Here is a 27,553-nt window from a genome sequence, read left to right on the forward strand (position 1 = left end):
GCATTCTAAACTAGTTCGTTTCTTAAGTGCTGAAGACTTCATGTGCAGGTATACTGCATTGTTGTAATCCAGTCAAGAGGTGAAGACAACATGAATAACTGAGGACAGGTCTTTGTTTGCCAGGGTGGGACAGAGTTGCTGGTCAAATGGAGATGGTAGAAAGTGTTGCTAGTGATTGCTGCCATGTGAGAGTTCAGCATTAGTGAGGAATCGAAGAGTTCTCTTAGACTATGGACTGAGTTGACCAATTGTGGGTGTGTATCTTCAACCAATGGAGATTTCACTATGGCTGCAAGCTCTTAAAAAGTACTTCCCTTTGCCCACCAGCATCAGCTCTGCCTTGCTCAGATGCAAGCCCCTAGTGCAGTCAGTGCACCAGAGTAAACAGCAATTTGCACCAGTGCAGCATAATCCAGTTTGAAAGCAGGCTAGGCTGCACCAGTCCCTAGCACAGGTTTCATCAGTGCAGCACATAGGGGTTTGTACCAGTGCAGCTACATTCATGGCCAAAAACTCAATGCAGACAAGACCCTCCTGTCCTGGCTTTGTAAATCACGGAGTACATTTATGGGGCCCATATAGAACCTAGGCTGGAAGTTCCTGGGGCAGCAATCTTGTCTTTTGTCTCTAAACAGTTGTACATTTATGGTGGTGTATAAATAATAGAACAGAATTTCAGCATAGCAAACAGGGTTCCACCTCCTCTCCCCATCTCTCCATTCTAGGGAACAGAGCTCTTGGAAATGACTCTGCCAAGTGGCTTGCTAGAGGCAGTGAACTGACAGTAAAGCATTAATCTGGCTTAGAAAGCACTACCTGATGTTCAAGGAAAGAATGTTCGTGCCTAATACATTACAGACCTAGATCAAGAAAAGCTCCTCTGTATCTCAACTTTACTCTTGAAATAACTTTCCATCTCTCACCCACTCAATACTTAGGAAAAGAATTTGGATTTGAGTCCTCATCCAACGCCCATGTGGTTAACCTCTGTCAAGCTATGTTATTCCACATTCTGTTTAAGGTGTCTGCCTTCACTAGAGAAATCCAAGTACTGGCTGCACATAGTAACAGACAGACAAGTTCTGTGATGTATTAAGCAGAGAACAGCAAGTAGTTCAGAGACAATTGTCATAAGAAATTTGTATCATGACCAATTTTATTGCTCTTCTAAAAATAGGCACTCCCTTTGTATGCACACTGAACCATTCTCAGGAGGGCAGTTACAGTATATTTAGTATGCTACTAACTATTCAGTTACAGTAGGAGCTCATGCTGGGATACTGACAAATACAGCAGAGTTCTGCTTCCCACAGCATAAGACTCATCATCATGGACCACCCACAGTTAAAAGTTAAGTGAAAAGTAGAGCTGATCCAAGACCCCTGAAAGAGGAAGCATGTGTGGAGTAAACGAAAGGACTGCTTTGCTCACTGCCTCAGCTTCTCTCTAATGTCCTGTATTTATGCACTCAATGGTGGGTACAGAATTGTGCACAGGGAATCACATAAGGATCATTTTGGTCTCCTGATTTGCAATTGGAAGAAGGGAACTGAACAACAAAGAACTCTTGAGTGATGTCATTTACAGACTCACTGTGTGTAAACAGTAAATCACGTGACAGTTGTGATCATTCTGCAGGACAAGTCATATTTTTACACTTCAGCTTCCAGACAGTCGAGAAAGCATGTCTGCTGTACCTTATCTCCTCAGCAATGATTTAGGAATGGTTATTCTGGGATATAAAATTGTCTGTTTCTGCCCATATTGATAATGGAAGGAAAAATGGAAACTCCATTTACTGCTATCGATTGCTTGTACATCAGATTCCTTAGCAAAGCAAACTGCGAAATATAACCAAACTCTCCTCCTCCTCAGACATCTGCGTGACCTGTTAGTCACACTATCTGACTTCCTGAAGAAACCAAAGTCGCTTTTGGCATCTGCAAATCATGAGCTTTTCAAGAGCTGTCCCCCCCTCCCAACCAGTTCAGCAAGCCAAAAAGGTTCTAGATGGACAACCAGAAAGATAAACGGGTTTCATTATAAGAATGATAGGTTTAGAAGCTTTATTTAATGAAATCAGAATAATAGTCCAGACTGAATTTCACAGAATTTTCAAAAAAGTATTTTATCAGAAGACTATTTTATTTTATTTTTTGGCGTAGGTTTTGCAGACATCTAGCCACTGATGGGGACAGAGTTCTCAAATAGCCAAGATATTTCCATCTGAGTGGACATCTCAGAGAATCCACATCCTCTGAATCGGTGCGATGCTGCCATCTCCCAGTTACACAAAAGGAGCAGCAGAGGTATACTTTAGTGCAGGACAGTAACTACATCTGCAGGCTTCAGGAATTCACTACAAAACATCCATAATCTCCACTGGTCCAGTTGCAGAGAACTCTGCAGCATGGAAAGCAACTATTTTATTCCCACAGTGGTCTCCTTGGGATACTTGACTATTACTCTCCTAGCCACACATGCCAGGGGAGATCTAGTCAGGGAATGACTGGGTGATCTGGAATGTGTAAGAAGCTGTGACACTTCCCTGCGCCATTCTTTTCTCCACAAGTATGAAACCCGGTGAACGCTAAATTCCTGTGATGCCACTGTATTTTCAAATGCTTTTAAAAACCATTACTTACAGATCTCTGGAAACGCTAACAGGCCTGTAACTACACCATGCACATGCACACACCAGGGCCTCTGCTTTGAGCTTGTTTTCAGGTTATGCAAATTCAATTTTGTGTTCTCAAGAGTGAGACACTCTCAGAACCACACAAGACAACTGGTGGGCAGTCAGACCTGAGAACGCACTACCCATAAGAGGGTCTCAGAGCCTTTATGTACATCCAGAGCTTATTAACAGAATATTCTTAGGGCACTAATTAAAAACCTGGCCAACAGCTAGTGTCAGACACCAACAAGCACTGGTGAAGAGGTCACCGTGGGAATAAGAGCCAGAAATGTAATCTTCCAAGATGCACCCTCACCCCACCCTACCTACAGTGCTAATGCAGAGATTAATTGCAAAGGGGGAATGAGAAGGGAGGTTACATTCTCCCTACCTTGCAAACATGCGGAGATCCTCTGGATTCTGTGCAGCAGGGACATTGAGGATAGCTTCCCGCTCATGTTCAGATAAGCTCGCTAGTAGGTTCTCGGTCATCCGTTTATTCAATGGGGAGTCACCACCAGGTATCAGCTCAGCACTGGAATTATCCATACTAGGGCTTGTGAGAGTCATATCATCACTACTGGCTGTAAAATCGGAAATAATATGATGCTGTGAAGAGTGCAAACTAGCAGGTTCCTTCCAAGCAAACCCATCAGCTTAGTATAGCAAAGAAAGGGGGCATGGAAACATGACATGGGAACTGCCTGCAAGCAATTAGATGAGGACAGGGAATTTGGTTCTCTTGGCAGAATTTGTTGGGTTTGTAGACAAGTGATGGGTAATTTGGGGCAACATACAAAATATTATTGGGACATAAGGATTTTCTTGAAAATGGGGACTGCACAGCTATCTGCAGATTTCCTAGGGTGAGTGGACTCCTTGGAAGTGCATCCAAGGCATGCTGCCTAGGAGGTAAGTTTCAGTTTCTGGGAATAATGGTATGCTCTAAAGGGGGATATGAGAGAAGTCTACAAACCCATAAATGATGTGGAGAATGTGATAGGAAAGTGTTATTTACTCCTTCACACAACACAAGAACCAGAGGTCATGTGATAAAATTAACAGGCAGCAGTTTTAAAACAAATGTAAGGAAATCCTTCACACAACATACAGTCAACCTATGGAACTTGTTGCCTGGGGATATTGTGAAGACCAGAAGTGTAATTGCGCTTAAAAAAAAATAAAAATAGAGACGTTCACGGAGGAATGGCTATTAGCCAAGATGGTCAGGGACGTCACCCCAAGCTGCAGGTATCCCTGCACCTCTTGCTAACAAAAGCTGGGACTAGATGACAGAGGATGGATCAATCTATAATTGCCTTGTTCTGTTCATTCCTCTGAAGCACCTAGCACTCCCCACTGTCAGAAAACAGGATACTAAGCTAGATGGACCATTGGTCTGACCCAGTAGAGCCATACTTACCATCTGATATGACTGGGAGAGTGATTAAATACAGAACCAGAAACAACGTATCTAATGAGCTTTATACACTGGTGATGCATAGCAAAGAAGATGAAACCGCAACATGTGGAGGAGTGGGAAATAAATACATGAGACTACAAATAATGAACAGTGCAGGCACTGGCATTGGGAAGTTACGAATGGGAACTGCTGGGACAGGGTTTGCATTCCTTCCTTAGCACTGGGAAAACCCCAGAGCTAGTGCCTCATGCCCCCATTTTCCTCTCTTGGCCAGGCTTCCAAGCCCCAGACTAAGCCTCCCATGATCATGATGCAGAGATCAGTCCATAAGGAGATTTGGGGACATGAGGTATGTGAACTACTCATGGGGCACTGTGATGGCTCAGGCAGACACAGATTAATGTCAAATAGAGCGGAAACATTTTGTTTTGATTTTCCCCGGTGGAAAATAGAAACAAACATTTCTCCTGTGGAAAATTCAACTCTGGAAAAACCATCTTTTCCCTGAAAAACTTGGGCAGAAAATGCCCAGACAGCTCTAGTTTAAACAACATGAAGCGGCAATGAGAAAAGTAGAGCAGTTGGGAGGGTAGGTAGAAGAGAATGTAAGGAAGCTATGCTGCAATCACCGAACTATTTGCTGGGAGGAGTTATAAATACAACAGTTCTATATGACTGTCCTTAAAGATACCTAGCAAAGGAAAGAAAAATTGTGAGTTTATCCATCATTATAAAGGGGAAAAAAGGGGTCAAAGGCGGCCTCAAAACTTCCTCCTACCCCCACAGTAAAAATTCACTTGTAGCCTCTTGTTTTTCCCAGATGGCTATTGACAACTGGAGAACCAGGATAATGGCATTAAACAAGCCATGTAAGTGAAACCTAAGAAACTATATTAATTCAGACTGTTTAAATATCTGCTTTGTGTTAAGTTTAACACACATTTAACTCCAACACTTGAGGAAAGTCCTTTTTGATAAGATCCATTATCCCTACCCAGAGAAAGCTATAACACAATCCAATGGCTGGAAGCTGAAGCTAGACAAATTCAGACGGGAAAAAACAATTTTTTTTACGGTGAGACTATTTAATCATTGGAACATTTTATCAGGGGTTGTGGTAGATTCTCCATCACTGACAATTTTAAAATAAAGAGGGGATGTTTTTCTAAACGATCTGCTCTGGGAATTATTTTAGAGAAGCTCTATGACCAGTGCGATACAGGAGGTCAGACTAGATAATCACAAATGGTCCCATCTGCCCAAAGAATCTATGAAACCCCTTCAACTGAGAGCCAGTCCATACTAAATGTTAAAGACAGACCAGACATTCCTGGTATTTAAAAGGTTAAAAAAAACACAAACCTTTTAAAGATCCCTTCCATCCAGATCTTCTTTACACAGCACAGAGATAAAATGGGGGCAAATACCCATTCTTTTAATTTGCAAGTTATCTTTAAGCAGGTAAATAAAAAGGCACTAAGCAATCATAAAAGATTTACAAACTAAAGGACTCAAAATTTATCAATTAAACCTCAAAGCATCAGGTTAAAAGGACAGTTATGAGTCCCATTTAAAATTACTGAACAAGGAAATGCAAAACTAAACCCCGTTGCCCCCTTTAGCTCTTCTGGCTAGGCCTAGGTATGACAGTGAACCCACAGCATGCATTGTGCAGAGACCCAATGTGAAGAGTGAATATCTGAGTTTGACCTTAATTTGCTGTCAGCCATTTGGTCTTACTTTAACTAGCTTTTGTGGTTTAATTCCCTTTGGTTTTATGGATTTTTATTATTACAAAACCCCTTACCCAGGCTGAGTTCTCAACTGAAGAGTGGAGAAACTGTCAGGAGAAGGCATGGCTGCTTTGGAGCAAACATATATGAGATTCCACAAACTGGTGCACTAGATGCTGAGAGCAAATATGCGGGGGTTCTGCGACAAAGGTAACACAATACAAGGCTCTCTCACCAAGACCTTACTACTGACATTCACTCTCCCAAGGAAACAGAACTTGGCATGTGTGCATTCACACTCCTTGGTATTTTACTCAATGCAACGTAGCCTGACTGAAGCTAATTTTGAGAATATGAGCTATTTCTTGTGGGTCTATCATGCATCCCTGTTAGAACTGGATGCTCTGCCACAGCATTAAACTGGATAGAATGAACCAAGTTCAGGCTTATTTTACCAATAGGAAAGGTTTCCTGGATAGGTTTAGTCTCATGAGCCAACAACAATTTTTAGGCTCCAAGACCTCAGCTCTAATTCATTTTCCTTAGAGAAATAATGTCCTGCAGAATGCCCCATAATTAACAACCATGCTTCTGGGAATACCGCAGGACACAGACAGCTGAACAGACACGCTTCAGTTTCCTTGGCAAGGTTTTTGAGCAATTTAGGACTTCAGCACCACATTTTGGCTTTGGTTAGAACACTGTCCCAGAGCTGACCTCAAAGCATGGCAATGGGAGGAGCTGGGGGAGTCAAGCGAGAAGAAAGCGAAATTGTAAACATTTGTCAGCCACAGTATCCGTGTGGGTTTCCTTAAAGACATCAACTATAACCCAAGGATTCCACTGCTGTTTGGAGCATGTTTTCTCGCAAGCACTTTGTTTAAAACTCCCTCATTCTGTTTCTGATTATGGACATCCATGGAGATACCAGCTGTCTATCTGGAAGAACACCTGGGTCACCTGGGAAGGATGCCTAAAAGGACTTCTTGACAGAATTAATGGAAAGAGACGGTCAGGACTAAGCAGATAGGAAGAGGCTGATCAAGAACTGGGTGACTAGAATGTCCTGCAGGCATTTGATAAGAGAGCTTTAATGGCCGCCAAGAAGTTCGCCAATTCTTGGTTCTTCAGCCCAGGGCTGACCTTGATCAGCTAACACACTGTTAAATATGACTTGCCCTACCTAGACTTACTACAAAGTCTGTTTAAAATCATGTTAGCTAAGGCACATTGACTATCACATTATAAAACACTACCTACTCTCCTACTCTAGATATGGCCTATGATAATCTCTAAAGGCAAATACAGACTTGTTTACAGTGGGAAAAGGAAGTGTATTCATACTTGGGGAGCCGAAGCTGAGAGCATTGGGAGTGCTTAGACTTCTGCCTCCAACTCTGGCAGTGAAGGGCATGTCTTCATCTTGAGCTCGGAAATCCTCCTCATTCGGGGGCACCATCAAACAGACATATGTGTGGAGCTGGATGAGAAGGCGATGCTGGAGCATCCATATCACCATCTGTATGAGCTGAGTCTGCAAAGCAAAAGCTAGCATTTCAGGCAAGCACTCAGAGCATAGTACAGTTCAAAAGCAAGAGGGAGATCATGCACAAGGTACTCTAAGGCCCTGTGGGGATGCGCACTAAAGAAATGCTCAAACATAGAGGCAGGGTCTCTTCTTAGCAGTTGAAAACTTGCCCTGGGTTCTTGTAACCCTATTCCAATGCATTTTGTTGCACATCGCCAATAAAACAGAGTCTATGCCTTTTTCCAGACCACTAAGTTAGTATGTTTGTCCAGAAACCAAATATTCATGATATGTAAGGCAAACTTTAAGCAGTGTTACTGAACTGTTGCTGACCTTGAGACTCTGACAGACTCAGACTTGTCTAAAACGCGTTTAGTTAATGACAAGCTGGGGTATAAGTCTGTGCTGCACTAGCCTGCCATGCACTAAGGGCCCGACTACATGCTATGTTAGTTTGTATCAGAGGGGTGTAAATTCTAATGCACATGAGCATGTTGCACACTAACTGGCCTATGTGGACCCTGCTAGTGCGCATTAAAGTTTCCTAGTGTACATTAATGTAGTCCTATTTCAAACAGTACTACATTAACATGCACTAAGGAAAGAGAGGTTATTTACCAGCACAATAATGCATTCTTCGAGCTGTTTTGTTCTTATGGGTGCTCCACTGTATGATGTGCACATACCTATGCACTCTTGAGCGAAGATTTTAGTCAGCAGTGCCCATGGATCTGTGCCTATGCACCATACATCCTTGTGATCCAGTGTGAGGGTATACAGGGAGATGTAGACCTGCTGCCACTCCAGTTCCTTCTCAACTATGTAGCCCAGAAGACTCTGCAGCAGAGTGGAAGGCAGGCGGGAGGCGAAGCACTCATAGGGACAATTCATCTCAAAGTACTCAAGTTACTGTACAGGTAAGTAACTTCTCCTTTTTAAGTTATTGTCCCTCAGGGTGCTCCACTCCCAAGCAGTAACAACATGGAGGCGGAGCTGAGGAGGCAGATCCAGCACAGTTCTGAGGCCAGCATGACCAAAGGGCATATCTGGAAGCAACTAAGATAGCACAGTGCCTGGCAATCGCATGGTTGTAGAACCAGGTTGCTGCTGCAGATGTCCACAATGTGAGTATGAATTTAAGGGCTAAAGAGGTGAAACAGGCCCTGGTGGAATGGGCAGTCATTCAAGGTCGGGGATACACTCCAGCAGCTTTGCAACAAGCTCGAGTGCACCCAGAAACCCACTTCAGTAGTCTGAGTGGAAACTGGCTGCTCCTTCATTCTCTTGGCAAAGGAGATAAAAAGCCTGTTGGAAACCCTGGAAGGTCTTATTCTGTTGAGGTGGAAGGCATGGGCCCTTCTCACATCCAGAGAATGGAGGACAGCCTCCTCCCTCGAGGAATGAAGTTTGGGGGTAAAATACTGGTAGACTAATATACTGATTGATATGGAATTCTGCAGAGACCGGGAGGCAGGGAATGAGGATAGGGGCATAAGGTCACCTTCTCACGGTAAAAGGTAGTGTAGTGTAAAGAGGGATCGCCATGAGTGCCCCTAGCTCTCCTACCTTTCTGGCTGAGGTTATGGCTAAACTGGAATAAAGTCTTGAAGGACAGGTGGAGAAGTAAGCAGTTACCCATGGGTTCAAACAGAGGGTTCTTTAAAGCACTGAGAACCAGATGAAGATCCTAGGGTGGAGGATGGAGTCCTTGACATGAGGAAATAGATACAACAAACCCTTGAGGAACCTGACTATGGTAGGGTAAGCAAAGACCATAAATCCTTCCACTGGTGGAAGAAAGGTTGTAACTGCTGCCCAGTGAACCCTAATGGAGCTCAGTGACAACCTTGTGTTTTTAAATCTAAAAGTTAATCAACATCATCCATGAGGAGAAATTCAGAGGCAGATACAGATCAATGAGTATACCAGACGTGCAAACACCTCCACTTCTGCAGTTTTCTCATGGCAGGTTTCCTGCTGTTCAAGAGTACAGACTGAACTCCAGGAGAGCCGCCCAATTCTTTGTCCAGGAACCATCAAGGAGCCAGGCCTTGACATGCAGAGATGAGAGACTGGGATAGGTTATGCCCAAGTCCAGTGTCAGGAGATCCACTGTGAGAGGAAGGCCTACAGGAGTTAGTAGGGAGAGGTGAAACAGACCCAGGAACCACACCACTTGCCTCAGCCACAAAGGCACTACAAGAGCATCCCCTATGGAGTAGCAACCATATGCCTTCCTCAAGAAGAAGTGCTGGCACTTTGCATTGGATGGTGTTGCAAAGAGATCCACTTGCAGAAGGCCCCAGGACTGGTAAATACTCTGAAAGACTGAGTTGCTGAGTTCCCACTCATGGTCCTGGTGGAAGTGCCTGCTCAGGGAATCCGTTGCAGTGTTTTGCAGGCCTGGTAAGTAGACCGCAGAGGTGTGTATGAGATGGGATATGTACCAGCTCCACAGTTTCAGTGGTTCTGTACATAAGGACTGGGATCTTGCTTCCCCTTAACCATTTATCTAGTACATTACCGCTCTGTTGTCCAACATTACCTTGACTGAGAGGCCCTTGATGTTGCGAAGGAAGTACTGGCATGTGAGGCAAACTGCCCTGAGTTCAAGAATGTTGATGTGGAGGGATGTTCCTGGGGGAGACCATTTGCCTTGGGCCCTGGAGATGGGCCTCCCCGCTAGCCAGCAGGGGTGGATTCAAAAACAGAACTTTCACACAGACCTTGAGAGGATCCTTCCACCAGCTGAGGGAGTCGAAAACTCTCGGAGGTACACTTTAGATTATGGGCGCTGCTGCAGGGTGGATATGAGACTGTGGTGAACCTGTTCACAGGTACGTCATCGTGGCAAGTAGGTAGCCCTGACAGTTGAGGAGTCCAGAGTGACTCTGATAAAAAGTCTATGCGCTGTACCAGAGTTAGGGTAGACACGTCCATGTTCAGAGGATGGCCCAGGGAATGAAACAAGGCCTTGTTAGATACTGACTGGACCTCTAGGAAGGAGTGACCCTTAAGGAGCCAATTGTCCAGATAGGGGGAAAACTTATTCTCTGTTGACACAAGTGAGCTGTGATGACAGAGAGGAGCTTTGTAAAGACTCTTGGGGCAGTTGAAAAACCAAAAGGGAAGAACATGGTATAAGTAATGGCTCTCTGCTGACGATGAACCACAGGCCTGGAACCGCAGGCACTGCTGACTATAATCTCTGATGGAGAGCGCAATGGTGTGGGCACATCCTGTGGTGCAGCACCCATAGGGACAACAACTTGAAGAACTTTCAGTTAGCAACATACTGGTGTGCATTAGAAATTTACAGCCCCCTAGTGTGGACTAGAGCTTGTCTACACAGTGCACTAAGGGTCTAGCTGGACTCAGTTGCTGTGGCCTACAAGTTCCCTTGTACACTTTGATCTATCCCTCTTTGAAACCAATGTATAGCAAAGTGCACTAGTGTGTGGCAGCAGGGTCCACACAGATGTTTAGTACATAGCAGGCTAGTGTGAGGTAGAGTTACACCCCAGCTTGCAACAAACTAAGCTTTTGTGTAGACAAGCTGACCCCTAAGATGAACTTGTCCCTATTCCAAATATGACAGCAGGCAAAGAATTCCTACAGCTCCAAAATAGATTGAGGCATTCCAGCAAGGAAATCCCTGCCTTCCCCATGCTGCGGTCACAGCAACCCTAGCATGTACTGCAGTCCAGGCCCTTCCAGCAAAAAGGAGAAAACTATACACACTTCTGAACAGAGAGTTAATAAAATAGGGTTGCATCACCCTTAACTCCAAGGGATAAAATAAATCTCAAACAGACAGTCTTGGAGGCCTCAGCATAATGCCACCAATCCTGAGATCAATTAAACAACTAACATTCTGTTTCCTGTGCAAATGCCGACAAGAAAGAGTAACTATGGAAAGGAGATTAATTTGACCAAAGTAATCAGATTTTGGCCCAGACTTTCTTGGAAAGCCACTGAGGACCAATACCATTTGCAATCAGGAAGTATCGGATTGTGGTAGGTGCTAGAGGGGTGGGGCTAGAGGTCAGGACTCAATGCCCTTTTAGACTCAACAATGCAGATCTATTGCTAGAACCAGGTGAATACTGACTAGGAATAAGTAAGTGGCATTACTTCTGTACATGGCATTGATGCAACCATTACTGGATACTGTGTCCAGTTCTGGTGTCCACACTGGAAAAGGGATATTGACAATATGGAGAGGGTTCAGAAAACGATTTCAGGTCTAGAAAACGTGCCAGGCATTGAGACTTAAGAATCTCAATCTATTTGGCATATCTAAGAGATAAATTTAAACGGTGGGAGTAATTAAGCGACCTAGAAACAATTTACCTTGAGCGCTGGTGAGTTCTCCATCACTTTTGAAAACAATCATCCAGTCGACTTAAATATACCAGAAGTTATGGGCCTGACGCAGTAATTTCCAGGTGAAAATTTATGGCCTATGCTCACATGATCTGGCCTTAAAATCTATGAAAGAACTATTAAACTTTGACTGCACTCAGGCTAAGAGCAATGACCAAAGATTTAAGAATCCAGCACAGCATGCATTTTGGAAAACATTTACTAGAACATGTATAAGAATATGCCCTGTAGTTTAAACCTACAGAATCAGTGTACAGTTCTAGTTGGTCAACTTGATAGCAAAGTTCCAGGCACTTTAGATCTTCTACAGGACAGAATACTAAAAAAAACCCAAAACCCTGTAAGGCAGACTGAAGACTTTACTGTAATGCTTTGCATTACAATAAATTACGGTGTTTTATTGGAAATGGATCTATAGACATACACCCCACATTTAAATTAAAATTTCTCAACGGCAATGCATGTTTACTATGTAAGCGTTCTCCTAGTAGCACTTTGTTCCTTAACTGTAGATGCCTGAGTCCACTGCACAGCTGTTATCAGAGATCAATGGTCACAAAAAGGGCTCCCAGCACAGGAAGATAGCAGCTGAACCCAAGCTCTTCTAGGAAACAGCCCAGACCATCTGAACCCAGCCTACCCAAAGAGAAGGGGGAGGGTGGACCTCCCTGGCATTACCATGGTGTGAGTACATATGGACATAATAGAGGAAGATGGTCCAGTGGTTAGGACACTAGCCTGGGACTCTGGAGACCTGGCTGCAATTCTGGGCTCTGCCACAGACTTTATATGTGACCTCGTGCAAGCCACTAATCTCTCTGTGCTTCAGTTCCTCATCTGTAACATGGGGACAATGGTATGGTCTAGCATCACAGGGGTGTTGTGAAGATAAATACATTAGATATTGTGAGGCGCTCAGATACTAGGGAGCAATATAAGAACCTAGACAGATGGATAGGGCATTTGTCATTAAGAGTCCATTGTACAGAATAGAGAACCAAATTTTTAAAGGTATTTAATCATCATAAGATACAGAGTAGTCACCTAGTGGAATTTTCAGAAATACCACGGTTCCTAACCCCCATTGAAATCAGTGGGAGACAGGAACCTGGGAGTGTCTGAAAATCCCACTAGGCACCTAAACAACTTTAAAAATCTGGCCTTGAGGCTCTTGGGCTAGCTGCTTCTCAGGCAATGGGGGAGGGTTAGTCTGAGCCATCTCACACCTGGCAAGTTCCACTGGCTAGACAGCGAAGTCTGCTTTTCTAGTTCCTTGAATTACCTTGATTTTTTCAAGATCTTGTGTCTTGAGCTATTTTAACCTTACTATAGCTTTAATTATTGATATGTTCACTAGCATCTGGTGGTGCTCCTAGGGCATTAGGTTGCCCCAATTCAGCCCCACTTTCTAGTGCAAGCACATTCTTTGTGTTACAGCATCCAAAAAACAAAGTACAGAACATCCCCCAACTGATGCCGAAAGCAGCAGACACAGAGTAAGCGGGCGAGAGCTGTCTGCGGACTTGGCGGCGACCTACTTCCAGAGGGTTTGGAGAATGCATCATCCGCCTGGCTGAATTTCACATGAACAGCCTTTTCATTTCACAAAACATTGCGGGCCCCCAAGTATTAACTAGTAGGTATTGAAAACACTGATTCACTGACAAAAGGTGCTCAAGGACTTCATAGCAACCAGCAGTGTTTTGGTGAGAAACACAGGCAGAATGAGCTCAGATCCTCTGAAGGAAACTAAATCTGCTGTATTAATCATTATGGTAAATGGGCCAAACCTCAGTAAAACCCCTCAAATTAAACTTTTCGGCCCACACAATTCTCATTTTTCTAAAAGCTGAGCAACCTTCAGTCTGGCTCTATCCTCCCTGCCTTGTCTTCTACCAAGTCCCAAGCACACGTGCCTTTTGCTGCCTGGCACACACCCAGTGTCTTTTCAGGAATTCCCTGCCTCTTGGGGCTGCTGGACATATAATTTGGGGATTTCCCTCAAACACATCTTTGTAAGAAAATCTGTGTTATTAATTTTAATTATACAATAATCTACTCAGAGAACAGAGAGTGAGACATAGCTGAAAAGTGTACAACAAACGGGTACTGTGAGTACCATATATTATAGATCAACTTTGCCATTTCACACAAGTCTATTTTCTTTTGAAAACTTTTGCCAAAAAAGTAGCCAGCATATCTTATTTTGTTAATAAAGCTGTCACCCCAAAGTTTATTTTAGTTGCATGAAGTGTTATGCAGCTACATGGTCTGTAGAGATGGACAGACCAACACACACTTCTTTCTACCAGATTCCATGCACCTAACATTTGTGTGTCTAGGCATTTGAGATATTCGTATAGGCAGGATCAATCTTGGCACAGACACATTAGCATACATTTCCAAACCATGAGCCAAATTCTCCACACACATCCATACACAACTCCCAGTAACACTGATGTTTAAATATCCGAAAGCAAAGCTTGGCTCATATTTACAATGTTCCAAACTAATGAAGTGAAAGTTATTTCCTCTTCCTTTTACTCCATCCAACCCACCTGAAACACTACTGCTAAAGTCATCTTCCTCCTGCCCCTTCTGTCACACTCTTATGGTGGGAATTATTCAGCTGTGGGGGCACTTTCAGATGTCAGCAAGATTTATCAGATTCCTGGGCATGACACAGGCCAGTACCTGTACCTCCTCATCACAACACAGTTCACCTGATTTTGGAGAGAAAAAGCAGTCCCTTGTTTCAGATCTACTCGAAGCAGCCCCTTTGGGTAGGTTTACATTGCAATTAAAAGCCTGTGGCTGGCCCATTCCAGCTGACTTGAGCTCAGACTAAGGGGCTATTTAATTGCGGTGTACACATTCAGGATCAGGCTGGAGCCCAGGCTCTAGAACCCTGAGAGGTGGGAGGGTCCCTGAGCTTATTCTGCAGCCCAAGCACATGCATCTACACCACAATTAAACAGCCCCTTAGCCCAAGCCCTGAAAGCCTGAGTCTGTTGGCAGGCCAGTGTTTAACTGCAGTGTAGACATACCTTTTGCCTCTGGGTATGCAGTGTAGCTCCTTGTCCTCTGGGGAACAGAGTGGGTCCCTTATTTTAGAAGAGGAATATGAACCCCTTCCTGGCAGGTGCCACAAACGAGTTCCTCTCCCTGGCAGAGTGGAGAGAGGTTTTGTGCTGTCCCACTGGCAGAGTATGCCTTCACCTATACCTTATTTGTATGCCTTCATGAATTCCTGATGTAGGACCAGGTTTGACAGCTCAAGCAGTTTCATGGGGCAGGACCATCTCTCTCCATGCAGGCTTTTAACATCATTCTTGCCAGGCTGGCTGCGGGGAGGTGTGTGTATACAAACACACCCATCCTTGAAACCTTTCACTCTCGTCTTGACCTTGGAAGTATTCAGAGGAATTCTGTTTAAAGTGAACAAAAACTCCAAACCTCAAATGCCATGTGTCACACCACAGCCACTGCACATGCCCTCTTTCTGCCTCATTTAGTAATGGGATACTAACCAATATTTTAAAAGACCCAACATTAAAGTACTACCTGAATGGAGCAACTGCTGTGGCAACTTCAATGATATTTTAGCTTGGGTTTGCTTAACAGCAAATATCTCCTCTTTTTATTGGTGGATGATGTAGCTCACAGAAAGTTGCTGTATTTCAGAAAGCTAGCTGGGGCAGGAACCAGGTGTTCTTATGTTTGGACATCACCCAGCACATTGTGAACATAACCACAATATAAATAAGCAGCCACTGGAGACAAGGAATGTAAACCAAGTTCTGTAGTTGATGCCCTCCCCTCTTTGGGAACAGTTTGGTGGCCTCACTGACTATAAAAGTAGCAGCTTCTTCCGGGGATCTTAATAAAAAGTTAATAGATTTCTTCTTCTGAGATACTAGGCATATTTCAGTTCACTCTGTCACAAGGGATATCATTTGTCAATCACTGAACAGCTATAAGAAGTTGAATTTCAATGGGGAATACAGAAGCTACCATGAAATTTGACCACCTTTCAAGCCAGATCTAAATGAGACTTCAGCTTCCCTTTCAAGGCAGGAAGATAGGATTGTTGAACTGAGGATATTAATCATAATACAGATTAAGTAAAAACACCATCATTGCAGTCACTTCTGATATGCACAATCTGAACAACCCTAAAGTGTCATGCCATCCCTACAGCCTTGTTACGTTTCTCCTGTGTTATGCACCATACGGAGGGCTAATCTCAAGTTTACATCAATACTTAAACAGCAGAGCAAGTGTGGTGACCAGACTAGGCTATGCTAACTATAGGAGAGGCAGAGGAAAACCAAGACAAAAAGGATAATTTAAATTTTTTAGAACTTTCTAAGGGAAAACTCCAAAATTGTACCAGGAGCATAAATAATCTAGAACAGGGATTAGCAACCTTTGGCATGCGGTCCGCCAGGGAAAGCCACTGGTGGGCTGGGACGGTTTGTTTACCTGCACATGCTGCAGGTAAACAAACTGTCCTGGCCTGCCACCGGCTTTCCCTAGCGGACCGCATGGCAACGGTTACCGATCCCTGATCTAGACCATTACCAGAGACTTACTACGTATACTAATAAGCTATAAGATACCAACTCATTAATCTTTGTGAGCTTTTACATGTTGTACAGTTAATACCAAATGCATTGTTATTATGAACAAAAGAGATTGCTCTACAAGATACTGTGTCACTTCAGAGAAGAATCAAATTGTCCTCTCCTTGGATGTAAGTCCAGCTCCACTCTTGCTGTCCTGTTCTTTTCCTCTCTTCAGCCTGAAGTGCTCCTCAGATTCAATGTTACTGTGGCTGTACCTCTTTTCACCATGTTTATGGGGTTTCTTCACCTAAGGGGCCCTTGCTCATCCATTAGGCACTTGTGAACTGTATTCCATCAACAGATGTTCCAACAGTCACACTCTCTGTTCATGTACTTTAGGTCCTTTGTGGGTATGCCTCCCTTTACTGCTTCCAGGATCTGTTTGCATCTAATACAGCTTTTTGATCAATTCCCCTTTTCACCAATTATTTCCTTTCGTTTTTTTCCTCAATACTCACTCTCTGGTAAATCTGTATATTCTCCCCCCCGTCCCTCCTCCTCCTCTAACAGGATCTGGTCACATACCAAGGTCTATTTTTTCCTGCATGTCCTGATCTGAAATCTTTCCTATTTTCTTTTTCCTCCTCACTTCCCAGTCCCATACTTTTATTCTCCTCTCTCTTATTTTATCACCTTACCTCTGACCCAGGCCCCCATTTATCCTCGAGCTCAGCATCTCAATTCTTCTCTGCCTCTAACAGCTTTTTCCAGCTGCCCCTTTGGGTGGATTCCAAGCCCCCTCCCTTTTCCTCTCCTTGGCAATCTGTCTCTTTCCCAGGACAGCATTCTGTGCTGCTGCATCACATCTGCAGCAGGTGTTCGTGCCAGGGTGAAGATTACTACACAAGCAGTTTCAGAAACGAGGCCTGGCTGGGATTTTGGTACTGAGCTCTGCAGACAGTTCATTTGAACATGACCATTATGAACTTCCTGCCTCATTCTCCATCAAGTGAGCATCTCTTTGCTTTGGAGAGGAAATGGACATTCCAGATAGAGCTATCTCAGAGGTGCATTCCTCCCTACCACTTTTCCTGATCTAGATCCGAAACTCATTGCTTTCCTCTGAGCCATGGGAGTCTCTTAATCTTCACATCTGGTTTCAAAACCTTACCAATCAGATGGCCTCGTTCCCGACGCCAGAAAGAGCTTGGACAGCTGAGCAGGCAATGGCATGCTTAGCCATGGGGGACTGCTCATAAAGCTTAGTCATCAGCTGGTGCTATAAGGAGTTATGTCCAGCCTTCTTCGGCTGAAGAAATGGGGCCATGCAGCAAATACAAGGATGAAACATTTTGCTTTCTTTTAATCTATGATTAAGTCTAAATTTTAACCCCATTCTCATGGCTCCTTCACTCCACTCTCCTCATCCCTGCCTCCAATCTGCCTCCTCATCCCCACCCCCACCCCCATCCCTGCCTCCTTCCAGTCTGTTATCTGGTATGCAACAACATTTACATTGTTTCCACTAGTAAATTTCAACACCCCTTTCCCTTCTCTCCATCTCTATGACGCCATTTCCCATCACTGCTGTAGGCCAAGCTCCAGATCCAGCTGCGTAGCGTAGTGTACAGTTGTGTGACTCTCTGTATGCAAGAAGCTGGTAACAATACAGGGCATTGTATTTATTGACAAATAAGCACACAACAGACATTTTGGTTCTGAAAAACAAAGACTTTATGCATTACCCCATCTGGAGACACAATACAGAACACAGCGCACTGAACTCTGCAAGGGCAAGACTAAGTCCTTCAATATTCTTTGCCTTCCTGGAAGCAGAGAGCATTTATAAAATTCTTTATTTAACACACTGATTTTTAGAAGCCTGTTTCCTGTGATCAGATCCCCAGAGTGGTTTTTTTTCCCATGAAAAAGGAAAAGGAAAATGTCAAGAAAACTGGGAATAGCTAGGTGCTGGGACAAAGGGGACAAGGAAGGTTCAATTCTGGTTTGGTTATATTATATATATATTTTTTTCTGGTTTTAAATTAAAAATATAGCCACTGGAGCACATTGTCTCTCCTCACTCCAGTCTGGGATTAGTCTAATTTAACCTGACACACACACTCAAGGATTACATTTGAAAAAATAGAATAGCTACTGGGGAAGCTTTCAGTTCAAAAGCGAAGGAAAGAGGATAGCATACAGTACATCCTCGCTATAACGCCCTTCATTATAACGAACCTTCAGCTATAATGAACATAGTCCCTGTATCCCAACTACAGTACAGTAATTTTTTTAAAAAAATGAAGTTGCACATACATGAACAGTTTTTATCCAGCTCTGCCACTCCACCACATGGCTGGCAGCTCCACCGCCTGTTCATTTTCATTGTCCTTTCCCAATAATGAACTCCTGCCTATAAGAAACAAAAGGCTTGGGTCCCAGCAAGCTCATTATAGCGAGGGTGTACTGCATTTATATTGGCAAAAATAAATGGTTGTTTGAGCAGGCTCATTTAATTGGACTGACATTCACTACACTATGGCAAAAAAACAAAACCACCATTAAAACATTTCCTTATTTTAGACCTACCAGATACTTTAGGTCTCTGCTATCACTGTAAATCAAATCAATGCATTACTCTAGAACTTATCAACATTCCAATCATCAGGTGACAGGCTTAGCTTTGGACCTTTACTTCAGTTGACAGAACAACACTCACCTAATATTTCTCTTTGAAGTCTTGCAAGCACTATTTTTAAATCCAGCACACAGCAAACATGCATTTTATATTTACTATAACTGACTATATCTGCATATAAATGGTACTTCCACACCCTCTACAACAAAAGCTGCCCTGGATTCACCACATAATGACTTCCAGATGCATTGTAGATCTGACTGAGTCCTATTTGTGCTATTCTCTCAAACACATGCAGCCCCCTCCAATTCCTATTCCCTCACATGCTCATTTTCCACTGCACTATTGTACAATCCATAATTAATTCAGTTCATCTGCAAAATGGAGGCTTCACCTAGCAACCACTGTTAAAAAAAAAACCAAACAATAAAAAATTAAAAGCATCTTTTGTTCAGTGAGAAACAGCAAGCCACGCCCAGTTACACCCAGCACCTTCTTCAGAGCCAAGCTGGTCCTATCCTGGAAGAATCAAATAACTAAGAGTAATGGAAATGTGAATTATTAAAAATACCTACTATAGTGGAGGAGGCCAATGACAACATGTCTACGGGGGAGGTTTTTACCCAGACACCCACCTGCCTGGGCATGGGGAGAAATCTCCCTCAAGGACTTGTTATTCAGGATTGTCCATTTATGGGGAGTTTACACCTCCCTCTGACACAGCTGGTTCAGACACTTTGAAGTATGGGGGCCCCACATTCCTCTCCCCTCATTTTGGAAATAGCCAGATGTAGGAAATTAAGATATGGGACAGCAATAGCCCGCATTGGGAAGCACATTCAAGTATTCCAGCAAGAACCAGTTTTCATATGACTGGAATATGAGCCTTTGAAAATTCATACTGTGCGTGGATACATAGATGAGACAGTGGTGTAGGGAACAGGGATTTAAGTTTATTAGGAACTGGGGAACTTTTGGGGACAGGAGGAGTCTATACAGGAAGGCTGGGCTCCACCTAAACCAAAACAGAACCAGACTGCTGGTATGTAAAATTAAAAAGGTTGTAGAAGTGTTGTTAAACTAAGGGCTGGGGGGATAGCTGACAGGTGCAGAAGAGCACATGGTTCAGACAGAGAAATCCATTAGGAGAGGATCTATTAAGGGGGATTCTGTATACCATACTAAGGAGGAGAAGATGGAAGTTGATAAAGTACAGGTAGGAACTGAAGAGAAACAGTCCAATGAAAAAAAGGAGTCTAATTCAATTACAGCACATAATGGCAGACAGCTAAAAAGTAGCAAATTTTAAAACTGCTTGTATACAAATGTTAGAAGTCTAAATATTAAGATGTGTGAACTTAAGTGCCTGATATTAAATCAGGATATTGATATAACAGGCATCACAGAATCTTGGTGGAACGATGATAATCAATGGGACATGGTGGTATCAGGGTACAAAATATGTAGGAATGACCGAGTTGGTTGTTCTGGGGGGGAGTGGCACCATATATGAAAGAAAACAAAGTGTCAGAGTAAAAATAATAAATGGCTCAAACTGCACCACAGAATCTCTATGGATAGAAATTCCATGCTTCAATAATATTCCACACCTGACTAGGATGGTGATGGTGATTATGAAATGCTCAGGGAGATCAGAAAGACTAAAAAAAGAAAACTCAATAATAATGGGGGATTTCAAATAGCCTCATATTGACTGGGTACATGCCACCTCAGAACAGGATGCAGAGATACATTTTCTTGACATCTTAAATGACTGCTTCTTGGAGCAGCTAGTCCTGGAACCCACAAGGAGAGAGAGACAATGCTTTATTTACTCCTAAGTAGAGCACAGGATCTGGTCCAAGAGATGAATATAGCTGAACCACTTGGTAATACTGACCTTAATATGAGGAGAAGCTAAATGAATTATTTGCATCGGTCTTCACTGCAGAGAATGTGAGGGCAATTCCCACACCTGAGCCACTCTTTTTAGGTGACAAATCTGAGGAACTATCCCAAATGGAGGTGTCAATGGAGGTGGTTTTGGAACAAATTGATACAACAAACAGTAATAAGTCACCAGTACCACATGGTATTCACCAAAGAGTTCTGAAGGAACTCAAATATGAAATTGCACTACTAACTGTGGTATGTAACCCTATGTAACCCACCACTTAAATCAACCTCTGTACCAGATGACTGGAGGATAGCGCAAATAGGACATTAACTTCTTTAAAAGGCTCCAGAGGGAATCATGGCAATTACAGGCCAGTAAGCCTAACTTCAGTACCAGACAAATTGGTTGAAAACGGAATGTATAACAATGGGGTTTATGTTATAACACATTTTATTATCTAATTCAAAATTCTGTTATTTCATAAATGTAAAATGTTATCTATAAAGTGAGTTTAAGAAAGATAATAGTTGATATACAGTGGATAATAATCGTTCACAGTAGTTTATGATATAAGCTTTAGTAGAAACAACTAACTGATTTACTTGTGATTATTTCCCACTTAATTGATTTACACTTTACCCCGAACTGATTGAGAACAAACATAATTTGGCCTTTAGATTGCCTCTGCCACTCCTTATTGCTCCGATTCATCACACCACTCCATTGGGCACATGACAAGTATACCTTATTAGTGAAATCGTTTGCAGTCAAAGATGGTTTCATCTTGCATATGCTCAATAGGCAAAGTTAAGGCTGACTATGCAAATTTAGTTTGGCATTTTTTGATTTGTAAGAAGTTAACTAAACAACCTTAAGGTTCTCTTATTAACTTAATGTCTTTTTTATTGCTGTAAAATGGTACAAAGCACAGATTTATAAATATAAGTTCCTAACAACATATAACATGAGGCTTTTGCATATACAAACAGAAACAAGGAATCCCTACCAACTCAGAGATAAGAATAGTGTCTGAAGTTACAGTAGCTAGGAAAAAATTACAAGGGATACTAGTCCTCAATTTTCAGGACAAAACGGTCACCAAGTAGAATGAGGAAGAACCTTCATCAATGATATAACATTTCACAGATAGGTGGGGGGGGGGGTGTCTGTGTGTCTGTGTGTCTCTCTCTCTAAGATCACTCTTTACACACACAGTATATTTGTGTATTGGTGCACTTTGAGCACTACCTCACTCAAATCATAATCAGAATAAGTTCTTCTCTTGCAATCTGACTGGCTAAACTGCTGGATGTTACTCTCCTATAAATATGGACAGGGGCCAATGCTGAAGTCATGCATGCAGCAGAGGCCATGTCTACACCACCACTTATGTTGGCAAAATTTATATCATTTCAGACGTGTAACAAAACCACACTCATGAGCAATATAAGTTTCGCTGGCATAAGAGGTAGTGTTCACAGTGCTATGTTGGTGAAAGAGCTTCTCTTGACGACATAGCTACCGCCACTCGTTGAGAGTGATTTATTTATGTCAACGGGAAAGCTCTGTGCCGCTGTAAAGTCTCTAGTGTAGACACAATCACAAAAGTAGGGGGATGAGTGCAAATGCAAAAAGAACCCAGTTAGAAAAAGTTTTTGCCCAAGTTCAGTTTATAATAGCAACAATTACTTCAGCCTAAGGCATTTTCATAGGGCTGGTGGTCTGAGGCCATTCGCTCTTCCCAGCCTTTCACTAATCGTCAGGAAATTCCCCAAGCCTTAATCACTATTTCTTGAACAAACAGTAAAACACAAATCTGAAAACCTTGATACTATAATATTGTAACACATGCACTTTTGTTGACTACATGCTGAAGTCCACTTCTTGGATTAGTCTTTAAACTCCTTCAGCATCACACAGAAGCCCCTAAGTAAATACATAGTACAGCTTGCTTTTAAATCCATATTGCAAGCCTAAAGCAGCTGGAATATATAAAAATAGCTGTTTATCTTTGTGTTTCTGAGGAAGGTACATTCTATGTATATATTATAGATGAAAGATTCATGGGGATCGGGACAATTTTCTATAGAGCAAATAGAATTTTTCACAGATTCCAAAGCCAGAAGGAATCACTATGATCAGCTAGTGACCCAGTGGTTCCCTGTTTTAATGGGGTCTCCAGGGCCGGTGTTAGACTTGCTGGGACCAGGGGCCAAAGCCCAAGCCCCACCACCCCAGGCCGAAGCCCGAGCCCCACCACCCAGGGCCAAAGCCAAAGCTCCCCACCTGGGGCTGAAGCCCTCAGGGTTAGGCTTTGACCCCGCCCACAGCAGTGGAGCTTGGGCAGGCTCAGGCTTCGGTCCCCGCTCCTGAGGTCATGTAGCAATTTTTGTTGTCAGAAGGGGGCTGTGGTGCAATGAAGTTTGAGAACCTCTGATTAGTCTAACCTCCTGTATAACACAGGCCCATAGACCTTCCCCTAAATAATACCTGTTTGAACTAGGACTTTTTTTTTTTCAATCCAATTTTGATTTTCAATTTTTCCCTTTTTATCTTACTCACGGTATTTTATAAGATGCAAAGAAGTACGCTCAGCAATTTCATTAAGCAACATGCTTTTCAGCACAGACCCTCAAATGGTTCCAGCTAGACCTGCCTAAGAATTTTTATCATGTGGATGTAAAGTAATTTGAATGGGTGGCTAGGAAGCCCAGTAATTGAAAGATTTTTGAATCCACAAGAGCTCTGAAAGCTCCTCGTTGGACATTCTCATCCCCATGCTCACATTAAACAGGTCAGTCATGAGGGGTCTGGTGTCTGTCAATCATGAGCTTTCACATGGTCCTCCGTAACTTACCTCCTGTACTGGTGGAGCTAGCGGATTCTTGAACTCTGATAAGGAAACTGGCAAAGAGAACTTGGAAAGCACAGATGGCAAATCATGGCCAGGAAACTGACAGGAAAATTCATCTGCCAAAGGGGAGTAACTATGGAAAAGAGGTACAAGAAGAAATTAGTCTTGCACTGTTGTCTAAACAGAATTTAAATAAACTTACTAATACTCATTCATTGCACAAGACGTGCCAATTCACAACAAAAATGTTCTTTATGTTCTAGGTAAATAATAAAGAATCCCATTATAGTTTATGATATCTAGTATCCTGATTGAGAAAATAATCATCATAGAATATCAGGGTTGGAAGGGACCTCAGGAGGTCATCTAGTCCAACCCCCTGCTCAAAGCAGGACCAATCCCCAACTAAATCATCCCAGCCAGGGCTTTGTCAAGCCTGACCTTAAAAACCTTTAAGGAAGTAGATTCCACCACCTCCCTAAATAACCCATTCCAGTGCTTCACCACCCTCCTAGTGAAAAAGTTTTTCTTAGTATCCAACCTAAACCGCCCCCACTGCAACTCCTTGTTCTGTCACCTGGTACCACTGAGAACAGTCTTAGATCCATCCTCTTTGGAACCCCCTTTCAGGTACTTGAAAGCAGCTATCAAATCCCCCCTCATTCTTCTCTTCTGCAGACTAAATAATCCCAGTTCCCTCAGCCTCTCCTCGTAAATCATATGCTCCAGCCCCCTAATCATTTTTGTTGCCCTCCACTGGACTCTTTCCAATTTTTCCATGTCCTTCTTGTAGTGTGGGGCCCAAAACTGGATACAGTACTCCAGATGAGGCCTCACCAATGCCAAATAGAGGGGAATGATCACGTCCCTCAATCTACTGGCAATGCTCCTACTTGTACAGCCCAAAATGCTGTTAGTCTTCTTGGCAACAAGGGCACACTGTTGACTCATATCCAGCTTCTCGTCCACTGTAACCCCTAGGTCCTTTTCTGCAGAACTGCTGCCTAGCCACTCTGTCCCTAGTCTGTAGCAGTGCATGGGATTCTCCCGTCCTAAGTGCAGGACTCTACACTTGTCCTTGTTGAACCTCATCAGATTTCTTTTGGCCCAATTCTCCAATTTGTCTAGGTCCCTCTGTATCCTATCCATACCCTCCAGCATATCTACCACTCCTCCCAGTTTAGTGTCATCTGCAAATTTGCTGAGGGTTCAATCCGCGCCATCCTCCAGATCATTAATAAAGACATTGAACAAAATCGGCCACAGGACCTACCCATGGGGCACTCCGCTTGATACCGGTTGCCAACTAGACATGGAGCCATTGATCACTACCTGTTGAGCCAGACGATCTAGCCAGCTTTCTATCCACCTTATAGTCCATTTATCCAGCCCATACTACTTTAGCTTGCTGGCAAGAATACTGTGGGAGACCATATCAAAAGCTTTGCTAAAGTCAAGGAATAATACGTCCACTGCTTTCCCTCATCACAGAGCCAGTTATCTCGTCATAGAAGGCAATTAGGTTAGTCAGACATGACTTGCCCTTGATGAATCCACGCTGACTGTTCCTTATCACTTTCCTCTCCTCTAAGTGCTTCAGAATTGATTCCTTGAGGACCTGCTCCATGATTTTTCCAGGGACTGAGGCGAGGCTGACTGGCCTGTAGTTCCCCGGATCCTCCTCCTTCCCTTTTTCCAAGATGGGCACTACATTAGCCTTTTTCCAGTCATCTGGGACCTCCCCCGGTTGCCATGAGTTTTCAGCAATAATGGCCAATGACTCTGCAATCACATCCGCCAACTCCTTTAGCACCCTCGGATGCAGTGCATCCGGCCCCATGGACTTGTGCTCATCCAGCTTTTCTAAATAGTCCTGACCCACTTCTTTCTCCACAGAGGGCTGGTCACCTCCTCCCCAGGCTGTGAATGAACACATTCACCATGGTATTAGCTTTTGCTACAGCAATTTTTTTATTTTTATCACAGACTCTTATTAATTGGATCTATTTTCCCATGGCCCATTATTACAGATTTTTTTTTTAAAAGATATCAAACAGATGCAATATCTTCATCTCACTATCCCTAGCTCCTTTGGAAGGACAAATCATCTTCTAAGGGTTTGTCTACACAGTGTAATGCGCACTTCTGGGGGTGGGTTTTCTAAAGCACAGTGGCGTGCTGCACATGAATTAGTCCATTTAGACCCTGCTGGTGCACACTTAAGGTTGGGCTACACTTAGAGCTGGGGATGTGAGTTAATAGTTCAGTCACAGTAGCAAGGGCAGTGGCTTGAGCTAGCTGCCCAAGTACATACCCATGGAATCTGTGTGGGTTTGTCCTGGAGGGGAGCTAGCCCCTCCTACTGCTAGCTGCTGTACCCTGGCTACACTACTATTTTTAGCATGCTAGCTCGATAAGATCTAGCACGAGTACATCTCCTCGAGGTAGGAATCACAACCCGAACTCCAAGTGTAGGCATACTCTAAAGGTTCCCCACTGCGCTCTAATGTAATTCTGTTTCAAACAGCACTATGTTAAAGAACACTAGACCCTGTTGGTGTGCACTAAAGATACCCTACACAGACCAATTTATGTGCAACACATTAGTGCACTTTAGACCCCGCCTCCCCATAAGTGCACATTACCACATAGTATAGACAAATCACACTCTGCTTCAGCACAAACTTCTACTGTTTGCCTAATCTAGACAAACCCTTACATGTGCTAAGAGGTCAAGATCAGGTTGGGGTCAGCTAACAGACTACATCTATTGCCTAAACACAGGTCAACACCTTTTACCTTGACTTAGCTGGCTGAGGTAAATTTTAGGCTCCTCCCTAGGCTTGACTTAAATCTGTTCTTCCACATTGCTCAGGACACAGGCTCACAACTTACACAATTAGAAACATACAGTTTTCCAGAGGTCGAACAAAGGATTGTCCCCACAAACAGCCCCCCATTTACTTCTATGCTTGGCAGAAAAGATGGGCCTTGCGTCGTGCCTGATAAAGTCTGACACTGCAAAGCAGATGGAGGTGGTAATTCCAGAGTCAAGAGCCCCCAGCTGAGAACTCCCAGAGACCAGGACTATCACAAATAAGTTTAGGGATTGCTAGCTCCATAGCCCCAAATGAACTCAACTGCTGTGACAAGGTGGGTGAGGGAATAACTTTTATTGGACCAACTTTTGTTGGTGGGAGAGACAAGCTTTCAAGCTACATAGAGCTGTTCTACAGGTCTGGGAAAGGTATTCTGAGTGTCACAGCTAAATACAAGGTTGAACAGATAGAGATTATGTGCTATTTATGCTAACCTAAGGGACCATTCAAGGTGAAGTGGCCCATTAACACCTCTGTAGTCATAGGACAAAAAGGAGGGTTAGTTGGTTACAGATTGTTGTAATAAGTCATTAATCCAGTGTCTTTATTAAAGGGAACCCAGACAGATCCAACATATCTGGCCACAGCACTCTCAATGAAAGAATATGGGACTCTCAAAAATCATCCTGAAGCCACTCACCACACAAAGGGCCAGCTTCCTCAGGACGCAACCAACTTCTTCCACAAACTCCACAACATTAACAACTTCCCTCAGAACACCATCTTTGCCACCATGGATGTCACTTCCCCATACAACAACATTCCTCACAATGAGAGCATAGCTGCCTGCCTCAAATATTTACAAGACAATGGGCAACCCTCCGATATCCACCCCAAACACAAATCTCCAAACTCATCCATTTCATTCTCACCCAGAACAATTTTACGTTCAACAATAAACACTTTGTGCAAACCATGGGAACAGTCCTGGGTATTAGGATGGCTCCCCACTATGCCAACCTCTTCC

At 43.3% G+C, this 27,553-nt stretch overlaps 1 protein-coding gene across 7 annotated transcripts in view; it reads right to left on the minus strand.

The window, feature by feature from the left end:
- The window catches only part of NPRL3 (NPR3 like, GATOR1 complex subunit), a 117,833-nt gene that overhangs the window by 34,238 nt on the left and 56,042 nt on the right, over nucleotides 1-27,553 (minus strand). For all 7 annotated transcript variants that reach the window (XR_012641230.1, XM_074965618.1, XM_074965621.1 and 4 more), the window contains 3 exons: nucleotides 23,711-23,840; nucleotides 7,178-7,367; nucleotides 3,069-3,261 (listed from right to left, as the gene is read on the minus strand). Coding sequence is in view for 6 of the 7 variants with exons in the window: in XM_074965618.1 (XP_074821719.1) it covers nucleotides 3,069-3,261; nucleotides 7,178-7,367; nucleotides 23,711-23,840 (513 nt within the window). In the remaining variant the exon portion in view is untranslated. The remainder of the gene's footprint in view (nucleotides 1-3,068; nucleotides 3,262-7,177; nucleotides 7,368-23,710; nucleotides 23,841-27,553) is intronic.

The sequence above is a fragment of the Natator depressus genome, chromosome 10 (genome assembly GCF_965152275.1).
Source record: "Natator depressus isolate rNatDep1 chromosome 10, rNatDep2.hap1, whole genome shotgun sequence".
Classification (NCBI taxonomy): Eukaryota; Metazoa; Chordata; order Testudines; family Cheloniidae; genus Natator; species Natator depressus.